The sequence below is a fragment of the Emys orbicularis genome, chromosome 11, assembly GCF_028017835.1.
Source record: "Emys orbicularis isolate rEmyOrb1 chromosome 11, rEmyOrb1.hap1, whole genome shotgun sequence".
NCBI classification, from domain to species: domain Eukaryota; kingdom Metazoa; phylum Chordata; order Testudines; family Emydidae; genus Emys; species Emys orbicularis.
The window spans coordinates 73,616,738-73,630,041 of NC_088693.1; the positions used below are offsets into that span (position 1 = coordinate 73,616,738).

General features: G+C 42.4%; 1 protein-coding gene across 1 annotated transcript in view; it reads left to right on the forward strand.

Annotated features, from left to right (window-relative positions):
• Window positions 1-13,304, forward strand: part of HDAC4 (histone deacetylase 4) — a 453,690-nt gene that overhangs the window by 385,325 nt on the left and 55,061 nt on the right. Inside the window, exon 17 of the mRNA XM_065412876.1 lies at window positions 10,174-10,220. Coding sequence (XP_065268948.1) covers window positions 10,174-10,220 — 47 coding nt within the window. The remainder of the gene's footprint in view (window positions 1-10,173; window positions 10,221-13,304) is intronic.

A 13,304-nucleotide genomic window follows, 5' to 3' on the forward strand; every position in this document is an offset into this window, starting at 1 on the left:
CACTTAGAAACTACTTGCTTACATAAAAATGCAAAAGTGTCACAGCACACTATTACTGAAAAACGGCTTGCTTTCTCATTTTTACCATATAATTATAAAATAAATCAATTGGAATATAAATATGGTGCTTACATTTCAGTGTATAGTATATAGAGCAGTATAAACAAGTCATTGTCTGTATGAAATTTTAGTTTGTACTGATTTCACTAGTGCTTTTTCTGTAGACTGTTGTAAAACTAGGCAAATATCTAGATGAGTTGATGTACCCCCAGAAGACCTCTGAGTACCCCTGGTTGAGAACCACTGATCTAAAAGAGAAAGGTTCTGTATCCTCTTACCAGTCCCCTAACCCATCCAGTCCCATGTTCATCTTTTTCTGATGGTCCCATGCTTCATTGTTGTCAAGTGGATGAATTTTGTGTGTGTTATATGTGATATGTATCATACTAAAACTATGGAGCCCTGTTAGAGTGCTCATTTCACCAAGCTAGTTCCTTGGAGCTGGGTGGGAAAAGGAAGATCTGCAGAGTAACTGCTTGTTGCTAGGCTGTTTTCCAGGTATTATCGGCTGAGTGGCAAAGCATTCATTGTAGTTATATACTGGATCCTCTGAGGTTATTTTTTCCCTTTGAAGATTGGAGTCTTCTTGAGTAGGGAAGTATCTGTTAGTCATGGATTGTAGACTTTCCTTCTTTCCTACTGTACAAAGTAGGGATTGCTGCTCAGAAAAAAACTGTACCAGTGTCACCCAAGTCACAGAGTACGTCTTCACTACCCGCCGTATCAGCGGGTAGCAATCGATTTATCCGGGATCGATATATCGCGTCTCGTTAAGACGCAATATATCGATCCCCGAACGCGCTCACCGTCAACTCTGGAACTCCACCAGAGTGAGCGGTGGTAGCGCCGTCGACGGGGGAGCCGCGGCCGTCGATCCCGCTCCGTGTGGACCCCAGGTAATTCGATCCAAGATACTTCGACTACAGCTACGCTATTCGCGTAGCTGAAGTTGCGTATCTTGGATCGACCCCCCCCCCCCCAGTGTAGACCAGCCCACATTTAAATGAATGTCTTACCTGAGTATACTCATGCAGACACCTTCTCTTCTTTTGTAATTTTCAAGTGCCTGTTACCAGCATCAGGTGATAGGTTTGAATAATAGTTTTGAAATTGCTCATCTGGGAGTCAAGAGTAAGAGACATGGTCCTGGAATCTGCAGTTTGAGAAAACCGTAGCAGGGATTGATTTCAGTTTCAATGGCGTGAAAAGGGGATTAACCTGATTGCCTTCAGTGGAGCTAATACTCACAGTAAGAGAGCTGGCAAGGCTTTGCTACAAGTTCAGTAGATATGTAAAAACCCCAAAGAGGAAAACTATACAGCAGGTGTTTAAAAATCTAATCAGCACTGTTGTTATTGCTGAGTTTGAGACAGTTACCACCTCTTCAAAATCCAGAGAAATCTGAGCGGTGTGAGTGGCATCACCATTAACATGCACTCTGTAAAGAAAGTCAAACATCATGTCTTTGACAATATAAAACTCTTGCTCTGTGTTAGACACAATATTTACCAGTCCAAATAAACATGTACATCTTCTCCCCCCACCAGATCATGACTGCCACATTTTTTAAATGAAACCAAAAACCTGTGTGTAGCTGTGGGTGGTGCAAATTACTTGGAATAGTGATATTCCAAAGGTGTATCTGATACGTGGAGTAGTACAAAAGCTAAGGACTGCTGCCTATGCCTCACCCATATGCCTTGAGGTCTGGATTCCCTGTGATGTAATCCAAGCATTTTCCAAGCACTTATGAGTCATAGGAATATAAGAATTGCCAGAACAGATCAGAGTCATGGTCCATCTAGTCCAGTATCCTGTCTCTGACAGTGGCCAGCACCAGCGGCTTCAGAGGAAGATGGAAAAAACTGCACAGTAGGTAGATGTGGGTTAATCTGCTCCCATAAAGGTCTCATTCTAATCCTTAATAATTAGAGATTGTCTTAAACATTGGGGCATGAGGTTTAATATCCTTTCCAATCTACTTTTTTCATATAGGTTATAATTGGATATTCTTGTTATGCATGTAAATACCAAATTCTCTTTAGGTATTATATTATAAATATCACATTTATACATTGCCAATTTATTATTATAAATATTATAAAATTCTCTCTTTGAATCTTGCTACATTCTTGGCCTCGATGATCTCCTGTAGCAATGAGCTCCATGGTCAAATTATGCACTATCTGAAAAAGTGTCTCCTTTGAACAGTTTCGTATTTGGCACCTTTTGGTTTCATTAAATATCGTCTTGTTCTTCTGGTACAAGCCAGGGAGAACAAAAGCTCCCACTCTACTTTTCACTATTTTCTGTACTTTCATCATGTCCCCGCGTTTATCATTTCCCTGTTGGAAAATTGTCTTGCGAGACACTCAGTGTAAAATCCCTCTAGGGACACTGTTTGCTTTTTCTCTAAGTTTGTTGTTGTGAAAATAAATAGTTTTAAATGTTTTACTTAAATGTCTGTTTTCACGATGGGCACACTTACAAATTTTGACTGTTCAGAAACATGATGTCATCTTAAGATTCCTGATAGATATCAAGTATTTTATCAACACAAATCAGGGTACATAAAAATCCATCCTTTTTTAAAAAAAGTTATAAGTTATATAATTATAAGTTATATAATTGTTTAAATAAATGTGTATAGATATATACTATATCTTTCTGGTTAGCAAATTAGTACCAAATTATACCAACCAGTGAGAATCTCTCTTTCTTTAGGAAAGTAACAAAAAAAGTACAAATGTAGAACAAGAATTAAAATTGATGATTTAAATCAGTTTCCTGCTTGCTGATTTTAAATACTGATTAAATTTGATGTAAATAGTTTTGATTTGAATCAATTATCTTTGACACTGATATTAGAAGGCCCCCAACGTAGGCCACTATAAATGTTTTATTAATATTCAGCAATAAGTGAGTTATCTTCCAGAAATCTATCATTTCTATTCTTCATTGTGTATTTGATACTTGCATATATCCCTTTACCTGCACTTAGGTTTATAGCTGCCCCCGCCAGCTGCAATCCATAGAAAATTGCAATCCATAGAAAAATAGTGGTCAGGAATATTAAACCTTTCGATTTTGCCACATTACCAAGGAGAGACTAATCTACCACCCCACAGTGACCTGCAGCAGTAGTACTTCTTATTACTGAAAATCCTAACACCTGAAGTTCACACAGGGACACGTACTACCCTTTATCTTTATATAGAAATTCTGATTGTGGCTACAGGATTTCCACATAATGAAAAAGAGGAAAAAGTGGCCCTGGTTTAGCAAAGCTAGTGATATATCCTGCAATCATACCATAAAAATAATTAGACCTATAAAACCAAACATATAATACTGTGTGTTTTACTTAGCATTCAGAAGAAAGTTTCTGAATCAAAATTTCCAAACACTTCAGAGTAATTTTAAGGCAAAGAAAAAAATAAATACACAAATATAAGTTAAAAGCAAACACCAATTAGACAGGACTTTGAAACAGTCTCTCTTTGCCCACATGTATAAACTAATCAGAATAAAGGAAAACGTGTTTTCAAAAAATTCCTTGCTTTTTCAGTTCAGAAACACATAATCCTAAACACAGAACATGTCACATCTCTAAAATTGTACCCTGTTTAGAGGATAGCTTGACAATTACTGACTTCCATTCTGTTCTGTCGGTCCCTTCTGGCCTGAAACACTCCTACTCTGACAATTTGGACAATTTTGCCAACTTGTACATGTTTCTTGATTGAAAATTTAAAACTACCAGGGAGATCTTAGATTCCACCATTTACAATGACAGTTTTTAAATATAAACCAAGAAAAACATCCCTCCTCAACATTCACAATTTAGAAGTGTATGATCAGTCACATTCACAGCATTTAACTGAAAAGACACATAAGTAGCTGCTGGAAAAGAATAGAGATTCTACAGACATATATGCTTGGGAGGACGTTGTGGTAGGGGTGGGGAGGACATCCATGAGACAATAGTGTCTCTCTCGTGGAGACAGGGAAAAGCAGAGCAATAGAGGAGATGGGATTAAAATATTGGGAATACTTATAAGTAAATTAGGAAAATTAGAGGAAGGCAAAAGGTCACAGGTAAAGTAGGAGAGAGAGAAAAGAGATGGGGAAAGGAAGGCTAGAGTGAAAAGAAGTAATAGGGGAGGAGATGGAGTGAAAGTAAATGAATAATAGAAGGAATGGCTGAAGAGACTATCCCCCAGCAATATGTTATGGAAGTGGTATGTTTTATAGTCCAAACCAACCAACCAAAATATGTTTAGATATTCTCTAGCAGGATACTGTTTTCCTTTAACAAAGCTAGTTCTCCTTCAAGTGCTTGCTCATGTCGATTCCATTCTAGGTGTGAGTGCGCCCATGTGCACAGTCATTGGAGACTTTTGCCTTAGTGGTATCCGTAGGGTTGGCTGCAGTGCCCCCTTGAGTGCCGCGCTCATGAGTTGGTATATCAGGCGCTGCCGACCCTACGCCCTCTCAGTTCCTTCTTACCGCCCCTGGTCAGAAAGAGCGTTAGCAGTTCCCTCAATTCATTGTTCTGTCTCCTTTGTAGTTAGTTAGTTAGGTGCTTAGTTTGACCATTAAGTTAAGTGTTAGATAATAGTTTTAGTAGTTTGAGTCCCAGCTGGGACTTCGGAGTGGTGCATGCCCCGTTACCCAGGCTTTAAGCCGTGTTCATCGTGTACCTGGCCGCTGCCCATTAGTGACCCCACGATAGCTGTTTGAAGTGCCTGGGGGAATCGCACAGAAAAGACAAGTGCGGGATCTGCAAAAACTTTTGCCCTCGAGCTCAAAAGGAGCGGGACCTCCGCATGAGGGCCCTCCTCATGGAGGCTGCACTTTGTCCTGCCTCGGAGCCCACCCGTTCGGACTTCAACCTAGTACTTGGGCGTCGGCACCGGAACCCGCCTGGCACCATTCCCCCTCGCCGGTGCCCAAGAAGCAGCTGAAGCCCAAAGGCCCATCGGCGCTGCAGGACAAGGAGACTTCAGGCAAAGGTCCTGTGTTAGGCCACATGCCCGCCCTGGAGCTACACGTGGGTACCGCTGTGGTCAGACCCCCTAGCCCAGCCAGGGATCCGACTCTCAGGAGCGGCAAGGGGCCCCAGCCCCTTGTAGGGCCACCTGTGCCCGAGGTGGCCCTGGCAGCCAAGGACCAAGTAGGCCGGCTGGCACCGAAGACACCAGGCCAGGCAATGGACCCGTTTAAGGCCCAGATCTCTAAGGGTAAGCCTGTTATGGGACCTCCCTCTAAAGCAACGGAGAGTCCGCAGTCCCCGGACTGCAGGCGTCAATCCCCCTCACCACGGCCTAGGATCCCGGCGCCGCAGCTTTGGTCTCTGGTTAGAAGACCCAGGACCCGGGTCACCCAAGTCACAATGCCATTCCCTGAACCCGCAGTACTGCCATGCCTCCCGCCAGAGATCACCGTGGTGCAGACCCCATCACCTAGGCAGTCCCCCCGGTGTCAATCCCCCTTGGTGCAGGATCACTCCCGGTCGCAGCACCAGTCTCCAACTCCCCAGTACTGCTCTTCGGGCTGGCACCATTCCTCATCCCTTCCTTACCGGTCGCCGACAAGGGTCAGCCGACAGACTCAGGCATCTACGGCTCCGCCCTGGTGGCCGGAAGGGCACTGGTCTGAGTCGGAGGGAGTGTTCAGCCCTTCACCTAGGAGAGGCGAATCGCTGATGGCCCGCGAGACCGGCACGGCCCCAGCAGTGGTGGCAGCAGGGGCAGTGGCCCACCTAGTGGCAGTACTGAAGCCCCTGGGATGTACCCATCATGCCAGTCCGGTATTCCCACCATTCCTCTCAGGCCGCATCGGATAAACTGCCTCCGGCCCAGCCGACTCCGGCATCGAAGCACAGTGCTGAGTCCGATGCAGGTACGGTGCAGCGGGCCCCGACGCTCAAGGAGCCATCCCCGGACAGGCAAGGGAAAGCCTCCCCCGTGGTACAGTCATCTTCATCATCTCCGGACGAGGCGGTGGCGGACCCCTCGCAAGCGAGCAGCCCTCCCCAACGACTTCAAAGAGCACCAGGCACTGCTCAAAAGGGTGCTGATAACCTGAACTTGGAGGTCAAGGAGCTAGCGGAGGAGTCTGATGACCTCTTCAATGTCATGCCTCCAGTCAGGCCTGGATCACATTGCCTGTCCAACCAGGGGTCCTGAAAAGTGCCAAGTCTGTGTGGCAGACCCCCTCTTCCATTCTGCCTGCCTCCAAGAAAGCTGAAAAGAAATATTATGCCCTGGCAAAGGGATTTGACTATCAGTACACCTACTCTCCATCAGGGTCTCTGGTAGTGTCTGCCATCAACAAAAGTGACAGGCAGGGACAGGCCAGTGGCACACCCAAAAATAAAGATGCCCAGAGACTGGACTTATTTGGCAGAAAAATTTATTCAACGGACAGCCTGCAATTTTGGGTGTCTCACGATCAGACCCTGCTAGGCAGGTACAACTTCAACTTGTGGGACTCCATCAGCAAGTTCAAGGAGGGCCTTCCACAGAACTGAGCCCAGAAGTTTGCCACCTTGGTGGAAGAGGGTAAAGCGGTGGTGAGAGGCGCCCTCCAGATGGTCTGGGATGCTACAGACTTGGCGGCCGGAGTGCTTGCCTCTGCGGTGGTCGTGACGCGCAGCTCCTGGTTACAGTCCTCCGGGCTATCCCAGAAGATGTAGACTACCCTCCACAATCTCCCATTCGAGGGAGCAGGGCTCTTCTCGGAGCTGACCGATGCACGTCTCCACGGCCTTAAAGACTCCCATGCCACCCTCCGGTCCTTGGGCCTGCATACTTAGGCCCGTAGGGTCTCTGAGATTCGGGTACTTACCTCGGAACTGGCCTATATGGTCTTTTACAAGGACAACGTCCAACTGCGTCCACACCCGGCCTTTCTGCCCAAGGTGGTCTCCCAGTTTCGTATGGGCCAGGACATTTATCTGCCCATCTTTTTTCCAAAGCCACATAAGTCAGAGGAGCCCCCATAAAACAATGAACCCCAAGCTGAAGAGTGCAGCGACATGGGATTTCTACCCATGGAACCATCTTAGGCTCCAATGACATTAGGCGTCTCTTGGCTAACAACAAGAAAAATACAACTCTTAAACCTTTCATTAAAGCAAATCCGTAATCTCCTGTTGAGCAAATGGAGAAAGAGTGAATGAGAGATGAGCTTGATAGGGAGAAATGTTTCTGATGGAAAGAGAATTGATTGTAAGAATAATATTCATGGATAACATGTTGGAGCCCATGTGGTGCTGCACTGTGTACTCTAGCTATGTACCACAACTCGCTAGGGAGCCATTTTAAATGCCCTGCTGGAATATGCAGCACCCATGGGAGGGCCCCTGGGACCTCCATTGGAAGGGGCTCACCAGTAGTTTAGAGGCTTAACTGAGCTTACAAGAGAATTCCCACCTTGCCAGATAGCTTATTTTTCCTGCTCACTTAGCCCAGAGTTATGCGGTGCCATGGATGTGCGGCTCATTCCCAAGCCATGTGACTATCCTTGACCTTAACTGCATATGTTATCACCACCTGCCCACACTGCCTGGTTGGCCTCTCCTAATGTGCAGCTCCTGCTGTTGTCATGGTTTTGTCATGCACTGTACATGTAGCTGCCAGCATTTACTATTCTGTGTAGCAATAACCACAGACACAAAGGAAAAGGGCACATCATCACAGCACAATGTGGCTGCCAGTCATCCTGCAGAGAGAAATTAAATTGAGGACCTGGCAGCCAGGGATGCGCGGGGTTGGGTTGTAGGCGGGAGATAACTGCAGGTTTCATAAGCATAACTGGGACATGACTTTGGAATGGGACATTTCCAGAAGACCCATGTAGATAGCCACCTTTTTGGAGCAGGGATGGGGAGGGTGAGACTGTCTTTAACAACCCAGCATTGGTTTAGAGTTTACTTTTGCGATAGATCTAGTCCACAATGAGAACAGCTGTCTTTGATGTGTTTGAAAAAAACAGTTTGAGAAGTTATAAGCAGATGAATATTCCTGAAAGCAAGCCCATTTCTGCTTATTGTGCTTTCTTAATTTATGACCCAAGTTTTTTAAAATATATCAAAGGACTAAACCCACAGCAAGTTTGAAGCTTAAAAACAAACCTGTGTTTGAATTACTGGCATGCAGAGAATCTTTACTTTTGTTAATAGAGATAGAGATGTGTATACAACCATTCGCACTATTAACATGGATCAACTGATTTTGTTTGAACTTTCCTCCAGAAATAGGTCTGAGAGTTGGGAATTTCAGCCCAAAGGGAGCCATTTAGAAAGCTGAGAGAGAGAAAACAAGGGTCTTGCATGGAATGACTTTTCATTTATGTTCTTGATGGCTGTGATGTCATTTATTCTAGCAGCATTTATTCAAAGAAACCAGGAAGTCTGCATCTCAAATTTCTCAGCATTATAAGCAGGTTCTCTCAAATGTTGTAGAAATCCAGTACTAATTCATTGTACTTTTAAACTGCTTTATACTTGTATCATCTTTGAATCTTTCAAACAAATTTTAAAAGACTTTGCAATCCTCTGTTAACATGGGAGAAACCAATTGAACCTATTTAAATCCATCACTGACATTTGAATAAAATTTGAGTATTTTTATTATGTTAGAAATATAATTTATCCGATGGTGTCTGAAGTTCATGGTTAGCTGTGACAAGTTGGTGGCTTTCCTGGCAGGATACGTAAACTTGCTTAGGTGTTTCTACCACCCTTGAAAGTTTTGGATGAAATATATAGGCACCTCTGTTATCTGATAGCTTAATGCTATAGAACCTGCAGAACAGTGTTTAAATGTAAGTGAATAAGGATACTTTAAATCTATGCACTGAAAACATAAAATGTTTTTCAGAACGATTAATATTAAATAATAGGTGGATTACCAGTTGAAGATGTGACCGGAGGTCTCAGGCAGGGCTGTGTGAGTACTTCCATATGGATCTCCTCAAACAATGAATCTTGTGGATGTATTAACCTCACTTTCAGCTGAAGGGGAAAACTTACGTAGCTGTGTCTGAGATACATTTCACTCCAGCATGGTTCTCAGTCTCTCAAGTGTGCTTTCCATCACTGTTATTTCATGATCTACAAAGGAGTTTGTTTGCATTTTAAGGAAACTTCCTCCATTTTATTATTTCAATATAGACCAACTAGAATAACAAGAACCCAATCTGGTGAAAACATTTCCATTTATATACATGTTTTCTTCCTGCCATGTGTTTGTATATGCGTGTGTATATAGATATAACTATACACACTGTATATATAATAGTCATGAATTGTAATACACATGTTCTCTATTCAGAATTTTTTGTCCAAGATTTGTGCATATTACAGCTATCGAGATTACATTCCACCATGATGTACTATTCTGAGGCACAAAGAATATTATCGCTGATGTATGGGCAGAGAAAATAACATTGCCATTCTCATCAGTTCACAATGTCTTCCCAGCATCTTTTTTTCTATTTTTCTGGAACCTCTTAAAGTGGTTTCCCTCTTTCAGTCTTAAGCAACTCATGTTCTCTGCTGGCTAATTATTTATTTTATGGTATTTGTCTCTTTTCATAGCACTGTATGAAAGTGTCTAATATAGTCCAAAAATCTCTAGTACTATATTGACTAATTTTCGTATTATGAAGTCCTGAATAAACAAGTGCAGTCAGCTAATAATTAGGTTTTTCATGCTTTAATTTCCCCCTTTAGTTTAAATTAGTAGGACCCCATTACACTTTAGTCTCAGCAGACATGTTCAGGAGTTACTATTAGCAGTCACTACTATTGCTATCAATTTTATTTCTATGAACAAGACTTCAGCAGACTCATTATTTATATTTACTGTGATTGGTTGAAATCTAGGAACTGTACATACAGGTGTGTATAGTTTATACAATTGTATATTCTGTATATATGCACATGTTGAAATATTATCTTTTTTTGTGTCCCTTTCAACACAGAGTAATAAAACCAAACCATGTTACTGTGTTAGAAAAGGTTTCAGTATTACCATAAAAATCATCTACCAAACCTGTGAACTCTGCCTTTTTGATAACTTACTGCTCTCATTTTTTCCACAGGTTCTATAACATCAATGTTTGTCAGGCTCCCTTGTGGTGGTGTTGGAGTAAGTATTTTCTTTAATGAGTAAATAATGCCCTGTTTGTTCTCTGAGTCCCAATGGTAACAAAAATTGTTGCCTTGTTTTCTACCGAGCAGATAATTACTACCAGATGTTATCCATAAACAGGGTCCTTCTGGGGTGTGGGATTGCAGTGACAGCCTCACATGTGTTGCTTCAAAAGCAGTGTGAGAGTTTTAACTATTTTGAGCACTGAAATCTATTATGCATGCTTTGTCTCTGGCTGTTTAGCAGAGAAACCTCATTTCCCAAGCAGTGATGTTTAATGGCTTAGATTACGTCATTTTAAAATAACTATCAACAGTGTGCTGCAAATATAGAGAAAGAAAGATGTACGTTCTATGTCACTCAGACTGTGTAGGTGGCTTCGTGTGTCTTGTTTGTGCTTCAGAGCTGCCTACATAATGCTACAGGTGGAAAATATTTTATTAAAACAATGGTGGTTGAAGGATAATATCTGGGATGTTGCTATAAGCAGTAGTTTGTTGTATTTGTTTCTGGGCTACGTGACTGTTCTGGAGTGAAATGTTTTGCAAGTTGCACTGCAGAAGGAATTGTAGTTTTCAGCATCTGGCATCCTTCAGTATGGAGTCTAGGACAATCATGTCTGAATTATGAAAGAGGTGACTAAAATTTCCATCCATCATGAACAGCTAAACATCAGTTTTCAGCAGTCAAAACTGCATATGAATAAAGGGATTTTTTCCTGCTCCCATAATGTTAACAGATAGATACAGTGAGATGAAACTCTAAAGCCTGCAGTTCTTTCAAGTCAGTATTTTTGCTATAAAGATTTTGCATAGAGTGACAATACAGAAAATAATCTGGAAGAAAAGAGAAAAGAAAAGGCATTGTGTTTGAAACCTCACATTGGTAGTTCTTATACATAATTATAGCTCGTGAGGTTGAATCTGGAGGTCTGGATTCTGTTATGGAAATGAAACAAAATTGTTTTCTTCCTGAGTCTTTGCAAAATTGCTCCTTTGAAAATTATGCTGTCAAAAAAAAAAAAATCTGCATTTATTCATACCATCGTCACCACCATCAAGCACTCCTAGAGATATTTTATTTTGTATTGTAAATATACTGCAGTCTCCTAATTCATGGCAAATTTTTGGCTACACTTGAAAAGGTTTGGATTTACTCTGCCCTGCAGCCAGGCATGCCATTCAAAGCAAAAATTATCATTTGCAAATGGAAAATGAATGGTAACTAGCAGAGACAGCAACTGGGCTGAACACAGAAGGAATTAAGTTCTGAAACAAAAAAACAAAACAAAAAAGCAAAAAAACAACCCATAATGTTAGTACTACTTAAACTGTTCTGTGGATAATGTGTGCAGTATTTGTACTCATATAGTTAACATCCTGATGCCAGTTTTCTCAGTGTATCTTTACATATCTGTTTACTATTCCAGACATACTGATAGTACTATAGCGTGTAGAGATTGCCCAAGATACATATATTTGCTTTAATAGTTCTCTATTAACATCAAGCTGACATCTAAGATTTTTTTCCTAAAAATGTGCCTTAAACAAATCCCTTTCTGAGATAATTAGCCTATTGTTTGGGTAGTTTTGCCACTTCCTTTCTTAATACAGAAAAATATGTTCACCTTTTCTCCAGTTTGAATTCCCTTTAGATCAGTGGTTCTCAAACTTTTATATTGGTGACCCCTTTCACACAGCAAATCTTTGAGTGCGACTCCCCTTATAAGTTAAAATATTTTAAAATATTTAACACTATTATAAATGCTGGAGGCAAAGTGGGGTTTGGGGGTGGAGGCTGACTGCTTACGACCCCTCACATAATAACCTTGGAACCCCCCAGAGGGGCCACGACCCACAGTTTGAGAACCCCTGATTACATAGAAGTGTGGGATTTGCCCTCCACCCAGCATTGTCATGTACGTTTTTTGGTTGTTTTTTTTTGGTTTTGATTTTTTAAAAAAATAAAATGGCTTGGATCCAGACTCTATTGTCTGCCACTACAGTTGTAGAACAGAGTCTCACCGCAACAATGCTAAAGCTTCTATGCTTCAGCATTGGCTAGTATGGCTCAGTGAGGCAGCACTCATAAGGCCTCTGTTCAGAAATCATCTGTTGACATGAAGAATCTAGTGAAATATCAACCGATGTCATTTCTGCTGTTTGTGAGAAAAGATAATTGAGGAGGTTGTAGTGAGGCAAGTGTGGTATAGGCCTCAGGTTCTCTGTACCCGAGTCAGTCTGGTTTCAGGCTTGGGTCTGAAACTGCTCTGGTTAGTGTCTTTCTGGTGATAGATGAAGATCAAGTGCACAATACCGGACAATTGCTTGACTGCCCCGAGGCCTCTGTCATTCTTCCTTTCCTGAGGCTGTTAGGAAGGTGTGTATGGAGGAATGCATTACACAGCCTTCAGTGTGGTGATGACACCAAGCTCTGTCTCCCTCTTTTCTGACCTTGCCGGGACAATTGAGCAACTGGCTCAGATCCGGGTTTGAATGAGAACTAGTTGTCTGAGATTCAGGCCACGCAAGACTGTGATAATGGTGGCAGAAACTTCGGGAGAAGAAATGGCAGTAGCCTTGTTTAAGGAAGTGCGCCCAGTATTTGTAATGTAGGTTCACAATTTGGGGGTTGTGTTATATTCCTCGTTGCTCCAGAATGCCCAGGTAATGGCCAAGAGTGCTTGGATAAATCTTCCCTTTGGGTGTGGTTCTGTGCCTTTGTCACCTTGAGGTTAGGCTACTGCAGTGACCGTACATGAGGCTACACAATGAGCCCACCAAGGAACTTACCCTAGTGCAGAAAAATGTGTCCAACTTCTTATTAAGAGGTGTTTTCCACGCAGAGAGCACATTACACTGGTGGTCCGTACTGGGCAGGGGCTGTTGATTTGTTTCCAAGTGGGGTTTAAGGAGTTAGTTTAGAGCCATGCAACCCCAAATGATGTGGGCCTTGACTTGACTGCCTCTTTCATTATGTGTTGCTACTGCAGTTGTGATCTGCAGAGATGCATGAGGTAATAGCCCCGTCGTTCAAAAAGAAAGATGTGGTGGCATAGAGTTTTCATTAAAGATGCAGTTC